At 40.6% G+C, this 14217-nt stretch overlaps 2 protein-coding genes and 1 long non-coding RNA gene across 3 annotated transcripts; 1 reads left to right on the forward strand and 2 right to left on the reverse strand.

The window, feature by feature from the left end:
* Positions 1–2502: 2502 nt before the first annotated feature.
* On the reverse strand, positions 2503–6129 carry LOC103698975 (beta-fructofuranosidase, insoluble isoenzyme 3-like). The gene is made up of 7 exons (XM_039133307.1): positions 5795–6129; positions 5459–5467; positions 4471–5324; positions 4128–4286; positions 3484–3722; positions 2939–3032; positions 2503–2834 (listed from the first exon to the last, which is right to left on the reverse strand). Exons 1-7 carry the CDS (start codon positions 5979–5981, stop codon positions 2649–2651), a joined length of 1728 nt encoding a protein of 575 aa, XP_038989235.1. The 5' UTR covers positions 5982–6129; the 3' UTR covers positions 2503–2648.
* Positions 6130–8618: 2489 nt separating this feature from the next.
* On the forward strand, positions 8619–11946 carry LOC120112995. The gene is made up of 2 exons (XR_005514669.1): positions 8619–10532; positions 10627–11946. It is a non-coding gene; the product is annotated as an uncharacterized LOC120112995 (long non-coding RNA).
* Positions 11947–13767: 1821 nt separating this feature from the next.
* Positions 13768–14127, reverse strand: LOC120113114 (auxin-responsive protein SAUR50-like). Its single transcript, XM_039133918.1, has one exon. It carries the CDS (start codon positions 14125–14127, stop codon positions 13768–13770), a length of 360 nt encoding a protein of 119 aa, XP_038989846.1.
* Positions 14128–14217: the final 90 nt, after the last annotated feature.

The following is a 14217-nucleotide window of genomic DNA, read 5'->3' on the forward strand; positions in this document are numbered from 1 at the left end:
ATTCTCTTTTTTCAAGTAAAATCATTGGCAATAGGAGGCAAAAGAGGGATGCTTGATTATTGGATCTCTAATCTCCTCATCGCTTTAAGAATGCTGAGCCTATTTCAAGAAATGAGAAGCTGGGGTGTCCTTTCTCGGACCTCCATGATGGAAGGCACATTGTGGAGCTAGATACAACTGGAATTTCTAGCTACCGACTCTACTGAATGGTATCTGTCATCCAAGATAAGGCTGCATTGGGACCCATTTCGTGTTGTGACATCTCGAAATCTTGTTCACTTTTGGGTTCGTTCTTTCTTTCTTCTTATTCTACTTCTACTTCTTCTTCCTTTTTTTTTGTTTTTGTATTTTTGCTGCTTTGAGACAAGGCATGCGTGCATTCTCGATGGGAGCACGCTTCACCTTTCTACCTATCTCTCCTTTTCATATCCTCGTAGATGATGACAAGTTGAGAACAGCTTTGTGGTCACCCTTCTTGGTCATGCCGTGAAGATTTATTATTACTTGAGTTGAGCTGATACATGGGCGCCTCACACACACCGGGTATGAGTGCAGCCATTAAGTCAAAGAAAAGGAGAAGATACATCGAAGGCGGCACCGAGGCATGAGTATAGAGATGCGATTCCTTGAAGAGGACCAGTCGCAATGCAATTCTCTTAACACTGCCATGGTCCCCCCCTCCCCCCATTTTCCTTTTCATTGAGGTCATGAAGGTCACTACCCATTTCTCGGTTTGTATAATTTGAAGAGCCAAAAGCTCCTAATGATGGATACCAATATTGCGCCACCCAGTTGGTTAGAGGTCCCTAAATTTTAGGAATTTAAATACAAAAAAAAGGCATCACAAAAATCCTTTTCAAAGAGAGAGGAGGGCACCAGAAATTTCAGATATCTCTGCACCTGATCTTTGGAAGTTAACCCCTCAATTAGCACGGCTCTTCCGATTATCGTGATGTGCTGGAACAAGTGTCGTGTTGGGGCTACCTTCCCTTTATTTTGAAGAAGGCCATTTGAATTTTTTAATTGTCTCTCCTAGGTTTTTTGTTATGGGTTTCATAAGATTGGTAGAAAACGCCGTTTCCAAATTATGGAGAAGGGGTGTATCTTTCGCACGACCCGCCTTGAGATTGATAAATTTAGAATGCTTTTGAGATTTGTGCATTAGGCGATCCAATGGCGGTTTTGGGAAGCTAAGATTGGTTCGCATGTTAGAGTCAGGAGACATCAAACTGTAACAATTAGAAGAAAGGGGTTCTCTCATCTCATGATCTGTTCACATATTAAGGTGTTTGGTATATGAACATATTTTCCTTTCGTCAAGATGCTCCTTTTTTTTAGCTAAAAAAAAGCCAGTGGCTTTTTTTTTGGAAGAGGAGGAATAAAAAAAAAAGGAGACAGATATTTTTGTTAGTGTTAGTCATGTTCTGCACCGAGCATCAATAATGTTTCATTAAAATCTTAGTCTCATCCCTATGATAATGGTGAGCTGTTATAAGAAATTGATGTGGTTCTATATTATTTTGCTATGTTGGAAAGGAGCATCAAGGAGCACCCAATAGTGCCCCCTGTCCACTATTTGAGCAAGGAAGAGCTAGTGATCCATGTGTTGAAAGTTGACACTAGGCATATCCTACTCAGGCCAAGTCACTTGTGGCACTCATTGCTTCTTTAGACTTTATAAAAGCATAGTAGGCATGCATTTCCTAGCAGGTTTATAGCTATGCTCAGGTGTACTCGGGTTCCAATTTATGCATAACTAACAATTCATTTAGTTTGTGAAAAAAAAAAATTCTCACTAATTTTTTTTTTTAAAGCTAATGCTTGGATATATGATGTTTGAAAAAATAATTTTTACATGTTTCGTTAACCATAGAAAAGTAGCACATTCTAGAATGTCTTATGTTTCTCCCAGCATCTACTTTTCTAGAAAAATTATGTAATATACTTATTATATTCTTCCTAAAGAATAAAAATCTTGCCTTATTCTATCTAAAAGCTTAAAAATATATTTAAAAAAATTAATTTTTAGCAAGTGAGAATTAAATTTTTTTATATTTTACATGAGTTTTTGTTTTAATGTAAAAAATTTATTTTTAAAAAAAATTCAACCAAATATAATATTTTTTGTTGACTATATTTTTCTTTTTTTTCCGTATGAACCAGATGAGCCATAAAAGAACTAACCTTTACCTTAGCAGGCTCGTTTGCCTCACTCTCTCTGGGTAAAGTATAATGTCAATTTGTCCACTTGTAAGGCAGGCAGGTTTCTTGTCATTGGAACTCTAAACAAAAAATCCTCGAACTTTAAAACGAGCACCATTCGATCTATGCTGTAAAAAAAAAAAGGCGCCGTTCTAAAGAAAAAGAAAATGCACCACTTGATCTTTAGTTTCTTTTTTCTCGGTTCAACATTAGTATCACACCAGGCTTCACTGGTGATTGTCACTTCCTTTATCTTTCGAAGTATACAAACCTCGCAACCATGGCGGACTGAACAAATGCTTCACTTAAGAAAAAGTTGATGCTTCATTTGATATCCATTTAGGAACATGAATGGTGCCATTTTCAAGCTCTAATCAGGTTTCATTACAGGAAAGCTTTGCGTAATTTACTAGACGACAGATTATGCATTCGCACAAAATACCCTCCTAATCTCCATTCATGAGAGGCCTCCTGATCTCCCATGCTTTCAGCTCCGAAACTTTTATATCCTCCAATCCATTGTTGAAAACAAACAGATGAGCATCCGGTCCTACTGCTAAAGTAGGATAAACTCTGGACGTAATGCATGTCTTCCCTCCAGCACCAAAGCTCTCGACCACAGAATTGTCAATCTGCACATCAACAATCAACAAGAAAAATTAAATGTGAAAAAGATCATTCCAAAATTTCACTGAACTGTTCTAAAGTAATTAAGGGGAACGATTGATTGACATACCAAGCTCCTTAGAGAGATTCTCTTAGTATTGGCTATATCAATATCGACAAAGCCGGCGAAGGTTGGTTCGTAGACACGTGGCACTAAAGAAGACCTGCATGTATAACAAGGACTATTAGTAACATGACGAATATTTTATCAGCAATTACTTATTTACCAAATAACCGTGTGTTATACTAGAGGCGTAGTTATTTGAGTCAAAGACGTCTTTTTATCTCCAGCCACAGTCAAAATCTGACCCACCAAAGCAGACTTTTGACTTTGCTTATTGGTCAAATACAAACACCTCTCGATTCAAGATTAGGTGATTACGCTTCACAAGCACAAGAATCTTGACAATCTAATATTGTAGGTAGTTCATATTAGCACAGCATGTTTGCCGGAGACCAATTGTTTGGTCTGTTTCAAGTGCAAGGTTATGAAGTGATGGTTAGGTGTTCGGCAAAATCAAAATGAGTGCTTCTGCTCTCTTGCCAATTACCATTCCTTGGACGAGCTATGAGAAAAAAAAGAGTGGTGGATTGAGGAAGCGAAGGATGGCAAACCTTTTGGGATCATGGCACATTAGGACCACATGCTTATTCTGAGCTTTGAACACCCTGAAAAATACAGCAGTTTTCTCCTCCATCTTTGCAGAAGCCAAAACCAGGAGGCCGAAGGGGCCAACTCCACCCCTGACCTCTGCGTCCTTCAGGCCACAGAGTTTTTGTGGATCAGTCCAAGTATGATTAAAGCTCTCAGCTTTTTCCAGGCTTGAGACGTCAAAAGTTACCTCCACGTCTGCCTGTAGAAGAACACAAGAGGTCAACAACCCACCGAATACTATTCCAAGTCCGACCGGAAAACAGATACCCGATGGTAGATTGTCAGAATTTTCTTAGTAGGTCTATTGCCAATATCAACATTTTCATAATAGAGACCAAGTTCTCTAACAACAGGCTTTACTTTCTGGTAAAGATGAAACAGCGGACAAGAAAAGAGTAACAAGTTCCTAGCCATCCAAGACTCAGAATATATTGCACTCACAAATAGCAGGAGTATGCAGATAATTTGAAAAACAATGTTGGAAAAGAAGCTTAAACTTGCAGGAAGAATCAGTATACTAATGAAATTGCAGCAAAATACAACAAAATACTTGGTGAGCGATAAAGGACAGCAGATAAAAGCATAGAACAAAAGGTATACTAGCCTGTGAAGTTTGTATTCCTTTTACTTCAAAATAATGCCCACTTTTCACCAACTTGTCATGGATATAAGCTTGCTTCGTTCTAAGACTTTCGAGCTCCTCGATCGGCCATTGCACAACTTGCCGCTGGTTGCTGTCAAGCCAAAGAATCCTTGGAATCGCCTAAAACAAGAAAAGCGACACATACAAAAACAACAACAACAACAACAACAACAATTTTAATATAAAATATCTTTGAATTAATATTTAAAAAGAGAGAGTAAACAACCTTCATGTCATCAACTACTTCATATAACATTTAAAATTAATTAGAATAAGAATAATTCTAAGAACGATCAACACTCACCTGAATCCCAGCCCAGCCTTTAGTGGTTTCATTCTGAGCTATATCCGACTCGTTCGACCACCCCCACAAGATCCTCCGCTGTTTTGCCGGATCGAAGAACGTCTTGGAGGCATAAAAATTTCCATAATCAAACCTGAGCCCGGTGTTATTATCGGGCGAGGTATTGTCGGGCACATACCTGTCCCGAGCAAGGTCATACCTTCCCACCGTGTAATAATCGAACCTCGTCAAGTCCAAACTGACCTTGAACACATACTTCAACCCCTTCCCGCGGGCTGACGTGTCCAAGCCGAGCTTGCCCGCCGGCGCGACGGGGAAGAAGTCCGGGCACTCCCACATGCCGGTGTCCTTGGACGAGTGCAGCGGGTGCTTGGCCTTGGTCCAGCGCACGAAGTCCCTGCTTCTGTACAAGTACGCCATCCCCCGTTTGCTACGCTTGCTTCCGACGGTGACTCTCCAGTGCCCGTCGGGCCCCAGCCAGGCCGTCGTGGGGTCGCGGAACGCGCTCGCGTTCACTCCGGACGGGAAGATGACGGGGTTGTAATCGGGCTTGGTCCATTCCCGGAGGTACGGATCCGATAGGTCCTTGGGGAATGCGACGTTTTGGAGCTGGCGTCCGGCTCCGTCGATGCCCGTGTACATAATGGCCGGCTTGTTGCCAGGGTGAATGGTCGCCGAGCCCGACCAGGTCCCGTTGATGTCGAATGGTTTGGACGGGTAGATCGCCGGTTCGAGCGGGATCCAGTTGATCATGTCCGTTGAGATCGAGTGCGCCCACACGATGTTGCCCCACACCGCGCCCTTGGGATTGTATTGGTAGAACAGGTGGTATATTCCATTATAATACATGGGTCCTGCGGAAGCTTGCAGTTTTAGCATCTGGTCGAGATTCTGAGGAAACCTTAGTAGGTTTGCTCATCCGTCGTATTTAAAATTGGCTGGAAAAAGTCAAACTAATAAGGGACAGATGAGTAAGCAGCGTACGTACCATTTGGATCTGCTCGTCGCGTTCATTGAATTCAACGACAAGCACGAGCGGCCATGAGAAGAAAACACCGAAAATATATATCAGCAATTCAGCATCCAACCGCTCAAATGGAAGAGGAATCTACTGTTTGACTAATATTTTCTAGGATATATATATAAATGTCTTTTCCGTGAGAAGGATCGAGAGCATTGATGAGGAGAATGCCATCAAAACATAGCCGTAGTTGTAAAATAGTAGTTTTAATCTGGGATCATATTGAGAGATAAATGGTGAAGAGAGAGGAAAACAAAAGGAGAAGAAGAGGCAGTATTTTTAAAAGAGGGAGCGAAGATTCACCGTTCATCCAGTTTCTGGGAGGCTGGAAGTGATAGCCTGTCTTCAACGAAGAGTTGACAACGGGGACATGCAGGGACTGGAGGTGAGAATACACCACATGAGAAGCATCCACCGTTCCATTCCTCGCAGTGAAGAGAACCACCACTAGTATCCACGCCGTCCAAACTCCCCTTGTTGGAGTTCCCATTTAAGAGTTGCAAAGCCCACACGCAGGTACAAGAAGAGAAGGATCTAATGAAGGGTTAGTAGTTGAAAGGAGAGATGGAAAACAAAAATGATCTCTAGGGAACGTATACAGAGAAGGACAGAGGAGGGGTGGGGGGGCGCCGAGGGGAAAATATATATAATGGAGGTGCATGGCGGGAAGGGATGATAATAGAGAGACAGGAAGGTCTGCACGGGTATACATAGAGAGTGAAAGATTAAATACCAATGGTGTTGGTTCAACGTATCAATACGAATGTCTTCATTCGTTATATAGATAATTACAGAGTTTTAAATGAAGATAAAGATAAGATAAGATAACAATGAGTTTGAAATTAAAGATTTGAAGTGAAGGTAAAGATAAGATTACAATGAATTTGAAATTAAAGTGAATATATATATATATGTACAAAACTGTAACAACTCAATCAAATTCTGTTGGAAGACATTTTCTTTGAATTTGAATATCTGAATCCTTTGTTAATTCCTCCAATCTTGGACTCTGACTGTTCTCACTAACATCCCCCTCCAAACGAATGGGGGGAAGAGAAACCATGAGCTTGTCTTTAAGGAGAAGAAAACGTGTAGAGGTCAAGCTCTTGGTAAATATATCTACAATCTGGTCATATGTAGAAATAAACCGGACAACAACATCCTTATTGAGAACTTTCTCGCGAATGAAATGAACATCGACCTCTACATGCTTTGTGGGAGCACGGAAGACCGGATTAGAAGCAAGAGCAATAGCGCCCAAAATATTTGCACCAAATAGTAGGAATTTGAAGAAGTGGAACCTGTTAGTCTTTTAACACCATACGTAGCTAATACAATTCGGCAACCGTCATCGCCAAAGCCTTATATTCGGTCTCTGTACTAGATCGGGCCACCACGGGCTGCTTTTTGGCACACCATGAGATTAAACAAGGACCAAAAAATACCCCAAAGCTGGTAGTAGAATGGCGATCATCTAGATTTCCAGCCCAATCGGAGTCGCAGAAAGCTTGGAGATGGAGATTACCTTTTGTAAAAAAGAGGCCATGGTCAATGGTGCCCTTGAGATAGCAAATAACACGTTTTGCTGTTGTCCAATGAGTCATAGTAAGGGAATGGAGATGTTGACAGAGCTGATTCACGGAGTAGGTAATCTCAGGATGTATAAGCATGCAATACTGGAGGGCACCAATAATCTGATGGTATTTAGGGGCATTAGGGAGAGGATCACCACTAGAAGATGAGAGTTTAGCGCTAGATGTGCACGAGGCAGAATAAGGTTTAGCTCCAAGCATATGAGCACGATGTAAGACATCCATGATATATTTGGACTGACGGAGATGCAACCTATGAGAATCCCTTGTAACCTGAAGAGAGCCCAAATCCTTCAAGGCAAATTCAGATTTTAATTGGTGAACGAAGGATGAAATAAAGGTGTTGTCCGACCCTGTTATAAGAATATCATCCACATAAATCAAGAGAAAAATATACATGTCGAATTTATGATAAGTGAAAAGAGAATAGTCCACCGTAGAGCCCACAAAATCAAGTTCCAGAAGGCACTAAGAGAACCGATTGAACCAATCTCTAGGAGCTTGTTTTAATCCATAAAGAGCCTTATTTAACCGATACACATAATCAGGATATTTTGGATCTACATAACCATGTGGCCGAGCAAAATATAAACCTCTTCATCAAGAGTCCCATGAAGAAAGGCATTTGAGACGTCCAATTGTTTGATATCCCAACCAAAATGGATAGATAGAGTTTAGACAACCCTCACCGTTGCTGGTTTTATAACTGGACTAAATGTCTCTGAAAAATTAAGCCCGTTAATTTGAGTAAAGCCCTTAGCCACTAATCGTGCTTTGCGGCGATTAAGAGGTCCATTCTCCTTTTGTTTGACTTTGAATATCCACTTGGTGTCAATCACGTTGTGATTAGAGGGCTTAGGACAAAGAGTCCATGTGTTGTTGGCCAGCAAAGCAGCATATTCCTCATCCATCACCTTTTTCCACTCTATAGAAACTACAGCTTGTGAGAAATTCAAGGCTCCTGAGGTGATTGAATTGTGGCTAAGGCGGAAATGGGATGACGTGTAGAATAATGAGTCACAAATTTAGGAAATTGTTTAGGCCTAAGAGATTTGGTTTGTGATCTTGTCACAATTTGGTTGGAATGTGAGTTGAAGTGGAAGATGATTCATGAGACTCGGGAGGTGGAGAGATACGTGTAGAAGGTTGTTGCAAAGAAGTTGGAGAGGATAATGGATAAGAAAAAGAATTTGAAGGAGTAAGAGATGAATTCGAAATAATAGGAGCTGAAGAAAAACTAGGAGAAGAAATAGGAGATGAGGATACCGAATTGTGAGGCAAGATGACGGTTTGGGATGCTGGACAAAAAATAGGAGTTTCAACAAGAGTAGCTGCTTCTATCGGTTGAGAAAGTACTGGCCTATCCTGAGTTGAAAAAAATTTCTCATCAAACACCATATGCCGTGACATGCATATCTTTTTTGAGATTGGATCATAGCAACGATAACCTCTATGATTAAATGAGTAGCCAAGATAAATACATTGTTTACTGCGAAAGGCAAATTTGTTATTTGTATAAGGATGGAAAAGAGGATAACATGCACACCCAAAAGAACGTAATTGAGAGTAGTCAAAAGACCTTTTAAAAAGAAGGCTATATGGGGATGCAAATTTTAAAATGGGCATAGTCAAATGGTTAATTAAAAATATGGCAGTTAAAAAGGCATCAACCAAAAATTCTTTTGGAAGATTAGATTGAGCTAATAATGATAGCCCAATTTTCATGATATAGCGATGTTTTCTCTCTATAACTCCGTTTTGTTGAGAAGTGTATGGACAATTGAGACGAAATTGCTTGATCTTATAGGAGAAAAGATTTTCAACAAAGATTTTAAATTTAACAAAACAAGCAAAGACTTCTGATTTATTTGAAACAGGATATAACCATATAAATCTCGAATAGTCGTCAATAAATAAAACATAATACCGACAACCACTTAGAGAAGAAATAGGAGATATCCAGACATCAGAATGAATTAACTCCAAAGGACTTACTGACACTCTATTAGATGGAGTAAACGGTAATTGTTTACTCTTTCCTAATTGACATGAAGGACAAACTGATTTCCGAGATAATGGGCCGACAATAGGAAGCTTGAAAGAAGTTATGATTTGCTTGGTTATTTGGGCGGAAGGGTGTCCTAGATGAGCATGCCAAATATCTGGAGAAGTTTTAAATCCAAGGAGAGCTACACTTGCACGACAATGATTGAGAGAAGATTTATTCAGCATGATCGGATAGAGACCGCCTTCACTCAGTCCCTCTAAAAGTATTCTTCCTGTTTATCTTGTCCTTGACAAAATAATGAGTATCAGTTAGGACAAAGAAACAATTGTTATCTATGCAGAATTTGTTTATAGAAAGCAAATTTATCATTGCTTCAGGACAATGTAAAACACCTTTGAAACATAATTTTTTTTTATGGAGTTTGGATAGAAAAGGAACCAGTATTAGTGATGGAAAGTCCAAATCTATTACCTACAACCATGGAATTCTCACCACCATAGACTTCCTACAGAGTTAAATTAGCAACTTCATTAGGAATATGTTGGTTAGCACCAGAGTCTACATACCAAATATTAGGGTCCTCATGTATGGCATTGCTTTGTGCAACCATTGCAGCAAGTTGCGTAGGTGGATGGCGGCCTTGTTAACTGTAATCTATACTATGGAAACAATCTAAAGCTTGGTGATTAGTCTTCCCATATTGAAATAACTAATAAAATAATATTTTATTTTTATAAGAGGGAGGATCAAGGCCGAAGTCTAATCCGATTTTGATGCGATCCAAATCCAACCTAAAAACCTATTTTAGTTGGACTCGGATTCCTGCGTAGATTAAGGAAAGTCGAATGTCAGCTCTCTCCTCAATTCTGATCCACCGGCATCAAGAAAAATCTATTTCAGTTGAACTCGGATTCCTGCACAAATTTAGATTAAAAAAATCAAAAGTAAGCTCTCCGCACAATTCAACTTCAATGGGACAAAGACCGTCGTCTATAAATAATGGCTCAAATATCTCATGTACGCATACAAAATATATGCTCGTTGCTCTCACCTCCTTCGTCTTGTCATATATTTTGTTTTTAGAGTCATGTATCATTTAAGCATTGTAGGACTATCCACAAATTTTCGTTTTTTTTTTTTTTTCTGTGCGCGGATCTTTTAGATCAGCGCCTCTTTATCTACTAAAGGCAGCCGATTTCACTGATAAGATAATGGTACATATTGAAGCAGGAAAAAGGCTTTCTCGGGAATACGAGAACGGAGCGGCTCATAAACTTCCAGGCGTGCTTCCCGCGAGATTGTAACGTAGACCATGTACCAGGCTGGTACTTTCAATGTTAATATTTTCCAACCGTCAACTTTAAAACAAAACTAAAGGTCGCAGGGTCCGCAGGTCGAGGGAAGTTATGAATGACATAAAGAATTTTTACTCTCTTCCTTTGTACGTTTATCTGTTTGCTTCTGCTTAAAGAATCACAGCATGCCTGAACGTAAGCATCGCATGGTACTCACGTGTGTTGCCAACATTCTGGCAGGGGCAAGTCGCATGCCACAGGGATATCAGATGCATATTGGGACCTACGCTCATCAGATTCAGACCATATGACTTTTTCTTTTTGAAAGAAACAGGGAGGAGGAAAGGTTCTTCCCCACTAATTTATTGAAGAATAGGATATTAAGGATGTTAATACGAGATTAAGGATCGGCGCTGTATCGGACTATGTAATGGTCTGATGACCACCAGATTCAACTGGTGTCAAAAGAAAGTCTCATGCTGCCAAATCTGTCCTGAGTTTTACAAGGATTGTAACCTGTGAAGGCTCACTTTGTCAAACTAGTAAGTTACTACATGCAAGCATTCCATGAATCAAATGGAAAAAAAAGATAATCCAACTCTTTTTTCACAAAAAAAAAAATCGTACTTATCAATCAGTTCGCTCAGCACAAATACAAAACTTGAGATGGAGAACAAAATCTCTCTCTCTCTCTCTCTCTCTCTCAAGTTCCAACAAGAAAGAGAAGTCAAGAGAGAGGAGAGAGCAAGACAAGAAAAATAGGAGAGAGCCAAGGGGCTCTCCTTCTCTCTCTCTTCCTTCTTTCCGGAGGAAGATGCTCTGCGGCCGTAGCCGCCCATGGCCGACGACCTCAGCGGCGACGGCCCAAGGTGGTGTCGGCCGCATGCCACGCCCGGCGACGGCCAGCCAAACGGAAGGGAGAGCAAAAGACCGAACAGAGGAGGCTCGGTCATCACTAAATCCGACAGCTTGCCTGCCGGATTCCAAGGGAACGTGGCCCAAAGACGAGAGAAGAAGAAGAAGAGGGTGCTCATCTTGCCTCTGGCTTGCTTCTCCGGCCGAATCGACGGCGAAAACTCCAATCTCCTCCCACGGAATGCTTGGCGGTAAATCCTCCAATGGAAAGGCTCGCACGATTGAAGCCAAGGGAGAGGAAAAGGGGTACTTTTATAGATGGATTGATCACCCGCTTTTCTTCCTTCCGTTGGATTCGGGGGAGGAAGAGGAGTTGGAACAGGGGAGGGAGAAGGCTTTGATCGGGAGTCTCCCTCTCCCTTTTTCATGGGTTGGGCCGGTGCTGTTGGTCAGGGGCCGGCCCAAGCCCAATGTTATGTGGGCCCTTATACCAGGCTCCTAAAGATCCAGCTATTCAGCTACTCAGTCTCAGGCTTGTTCAACCAGGTTATATGAAGTTAGCCACTAGTTTTCTTGATTAGTGATGGACCGTCAATCGGAGACTAAATCCCACATGAACCAAAGTTGCCACTAAACAGGGTGGAGCCACCCTGTTTATCTTTGGCTGGATTTAAGAAATAACTAAGCGATTATTAATCTTTTCAAGAGCTTTCAAGTGCAGTAGTTGCCAAGAAGGGATCGAAAATATAAGAGTAGTGCCTACTGATTCCTCAAAAAATAAATTTAAAAAAAAAAGACTTTCATCTTCCATCAACAGAGTAAGTGATCACCAAGGAGTAGCCTTCCGGCAGCATTAATCACAACCAAATCGAGACCGCGGTCAGGTAAATCATTCTGCTGGACTGCCAGACATGAACTGATCTTTGATCTCTACTTGACTGCAGTTAGATTTGATCCAAATACCAGAGGAGACTATGGGCATGTTTTTCATTGAACTTTGTCTACGGGCTAGACACCAACGAGAATTGCACCTTTAGTACTGAATCTTCTAGAGTTACTTTTGGAAAAGATGTTAATCGAACTGTAAAATTCTGAGTAATTTCCTTGCTATCTTAATTTTATTGAACCCCAAAACTCGCACATATTTTGATCGCACAATGAGGAAATACAACAACATTATCAATGATTTTGCTCCAACCAAAAAAATGAAGCAAATACAAGACCATGTATTCTCTCACAGAGGTGGCGGCCGCAGCACTGGTGATGGCAGCAGCGGAAGATCATCCAGTGGTGCAGGTGGAAGGATAATACCAATTGTAGGAGGACGTGGAGGCAGGGCAGGGAGTAGCAACTCAAATCACCTACACGCTGTCTTTCTTGCTTGCGCTATTCCTTTTGTTCTTGGTTTGATATGCATGGAAGAACATAAAAAAGAAGAAAAAAAAATTTGGAACCTAGATTAATTCTTTGATGGATGGTGGATTGGTAGTACTCTGTTCCATCGCTTCATAACGTATTTTTTTGGGTAAAACTGGATATTTATTATATTATTTTTGAGTAAATACAACTATGCGAATCAGCATGTAGCAGATCGTAAAATGCTCGGTTTAATAAAGAAAACTGAACTTATTTAGAAACCAGCAATCTCCCTATTCTTTGCTTCGACTTGGATCAACATGTCATTAGAAGTCCCAGATTTTTTTTTTCTTTCTTTCTTTCTGTTTTTGCTTTCAGTTGCCAACAGATTCCAAGCCCATCAATCTCTTTCATTATTTTAAAAACAAATATATAACGTAAAGAAAAGCCGATCTGTTTCCGCCAATGCTAAGGAAGCTTGCTTACACTCCTCAAGAACAGTCAATCTGCTCCCTTTTACTTTGTTCACCACTGCCAATTAGCAAGGATGGTTATGGTGACCTAACCTTCCAGTTTTTTTTCGCAGAATGCAATGGAAGGAAAAACAATTTGTGTTCGGCATCAAACGCAATTGTAAATCTGAAATCATTCTGTATGGAGATAAATAAAAAACGCAGAGAATAAAAAAGGAACTCATATTTGTTTTACTCTTTTAGATAGAAATCCACATGAAGAATCATGAAATCCATTTCAGCTATCACATAGAATCATGCCGATGATTAGAAAAAAATAATCACTCACACAAAATGAACTTAGACGCAAATGACTGGAATTCACTCGCAGAAGAAGAGTGGGATTTTCCCTTACAGATCTGAAAGAGAGCTGGCTTGTGTAGCCCTAGCTGTTCAAACGGATTACAGGAACTTTCTTTGTTTTTAAAACTAAATGAGCACCATGCTGATTCTATTTTCTTTTTCATTTTTTTCTTTGATAAAAGATATCTTCTGCTTATGCAAAAGAAGCTGAGCATATTTCCATGCATCACAAAAACTAAAGACTGTATACATGAAGCATACATCTTTCTCACCAAAAAGAGGAAAAAAGAATCTAATAATGAGAGAAAAAGATCATAAGTCATGGAAAGGCCCGTGACTGAGTTGTTTGCACCAACTAAATGAGATCTTCCATCAATTTCTCAAGGTCAAACTGCCCATGCGAGCACTTCACAGCATTCACCACCTCCTGAAAGACCGAAACATTGCATGGCAGCATCAACCCACTCCTCTGCTCGAAGCCATACTCCCTGTAAGCCCTCTCCAAGAGCATCCTAAAGAGCGGGTGCGAAAGAAAATCGGTCGGAATGACAAACCTCTGGCGCTCTTCTCCGACATAAACCGGTAGGCACCCGACTGAGATTGCATTCAGAGGAAGTTCCTCGGAACTCCCAAGCAACCATTGGTCGCGCAAAGGCTTGAGACTCTCAAGCACCTTGGCCTTTTGAACCAACTTCATGACCGACACCATCTTCATCGCAAAGAACAATGTGATCGAGATGACCACGAAGGAAGAGCTTAAAGATACAACTCTGTGACAAATCCTGGATGATGGTTGGAATTCTTA

Source organism: Phoenix dactylifera, chromosome 14 (genome assembly GCF_009389715.1).
Source record: "Phoenix dactylifera cultivar Barhee BC4 chromosome 14, palm_55x_up_171113_PBpolish2nd_filt_p, whole genome shotgun sequence".
NCBI lineage: Eukaryota > Viridiplantae > Streptophyta > Magnoliopsida > Arecales > Arecaceae > Phoenix > Phoenix dactylifera.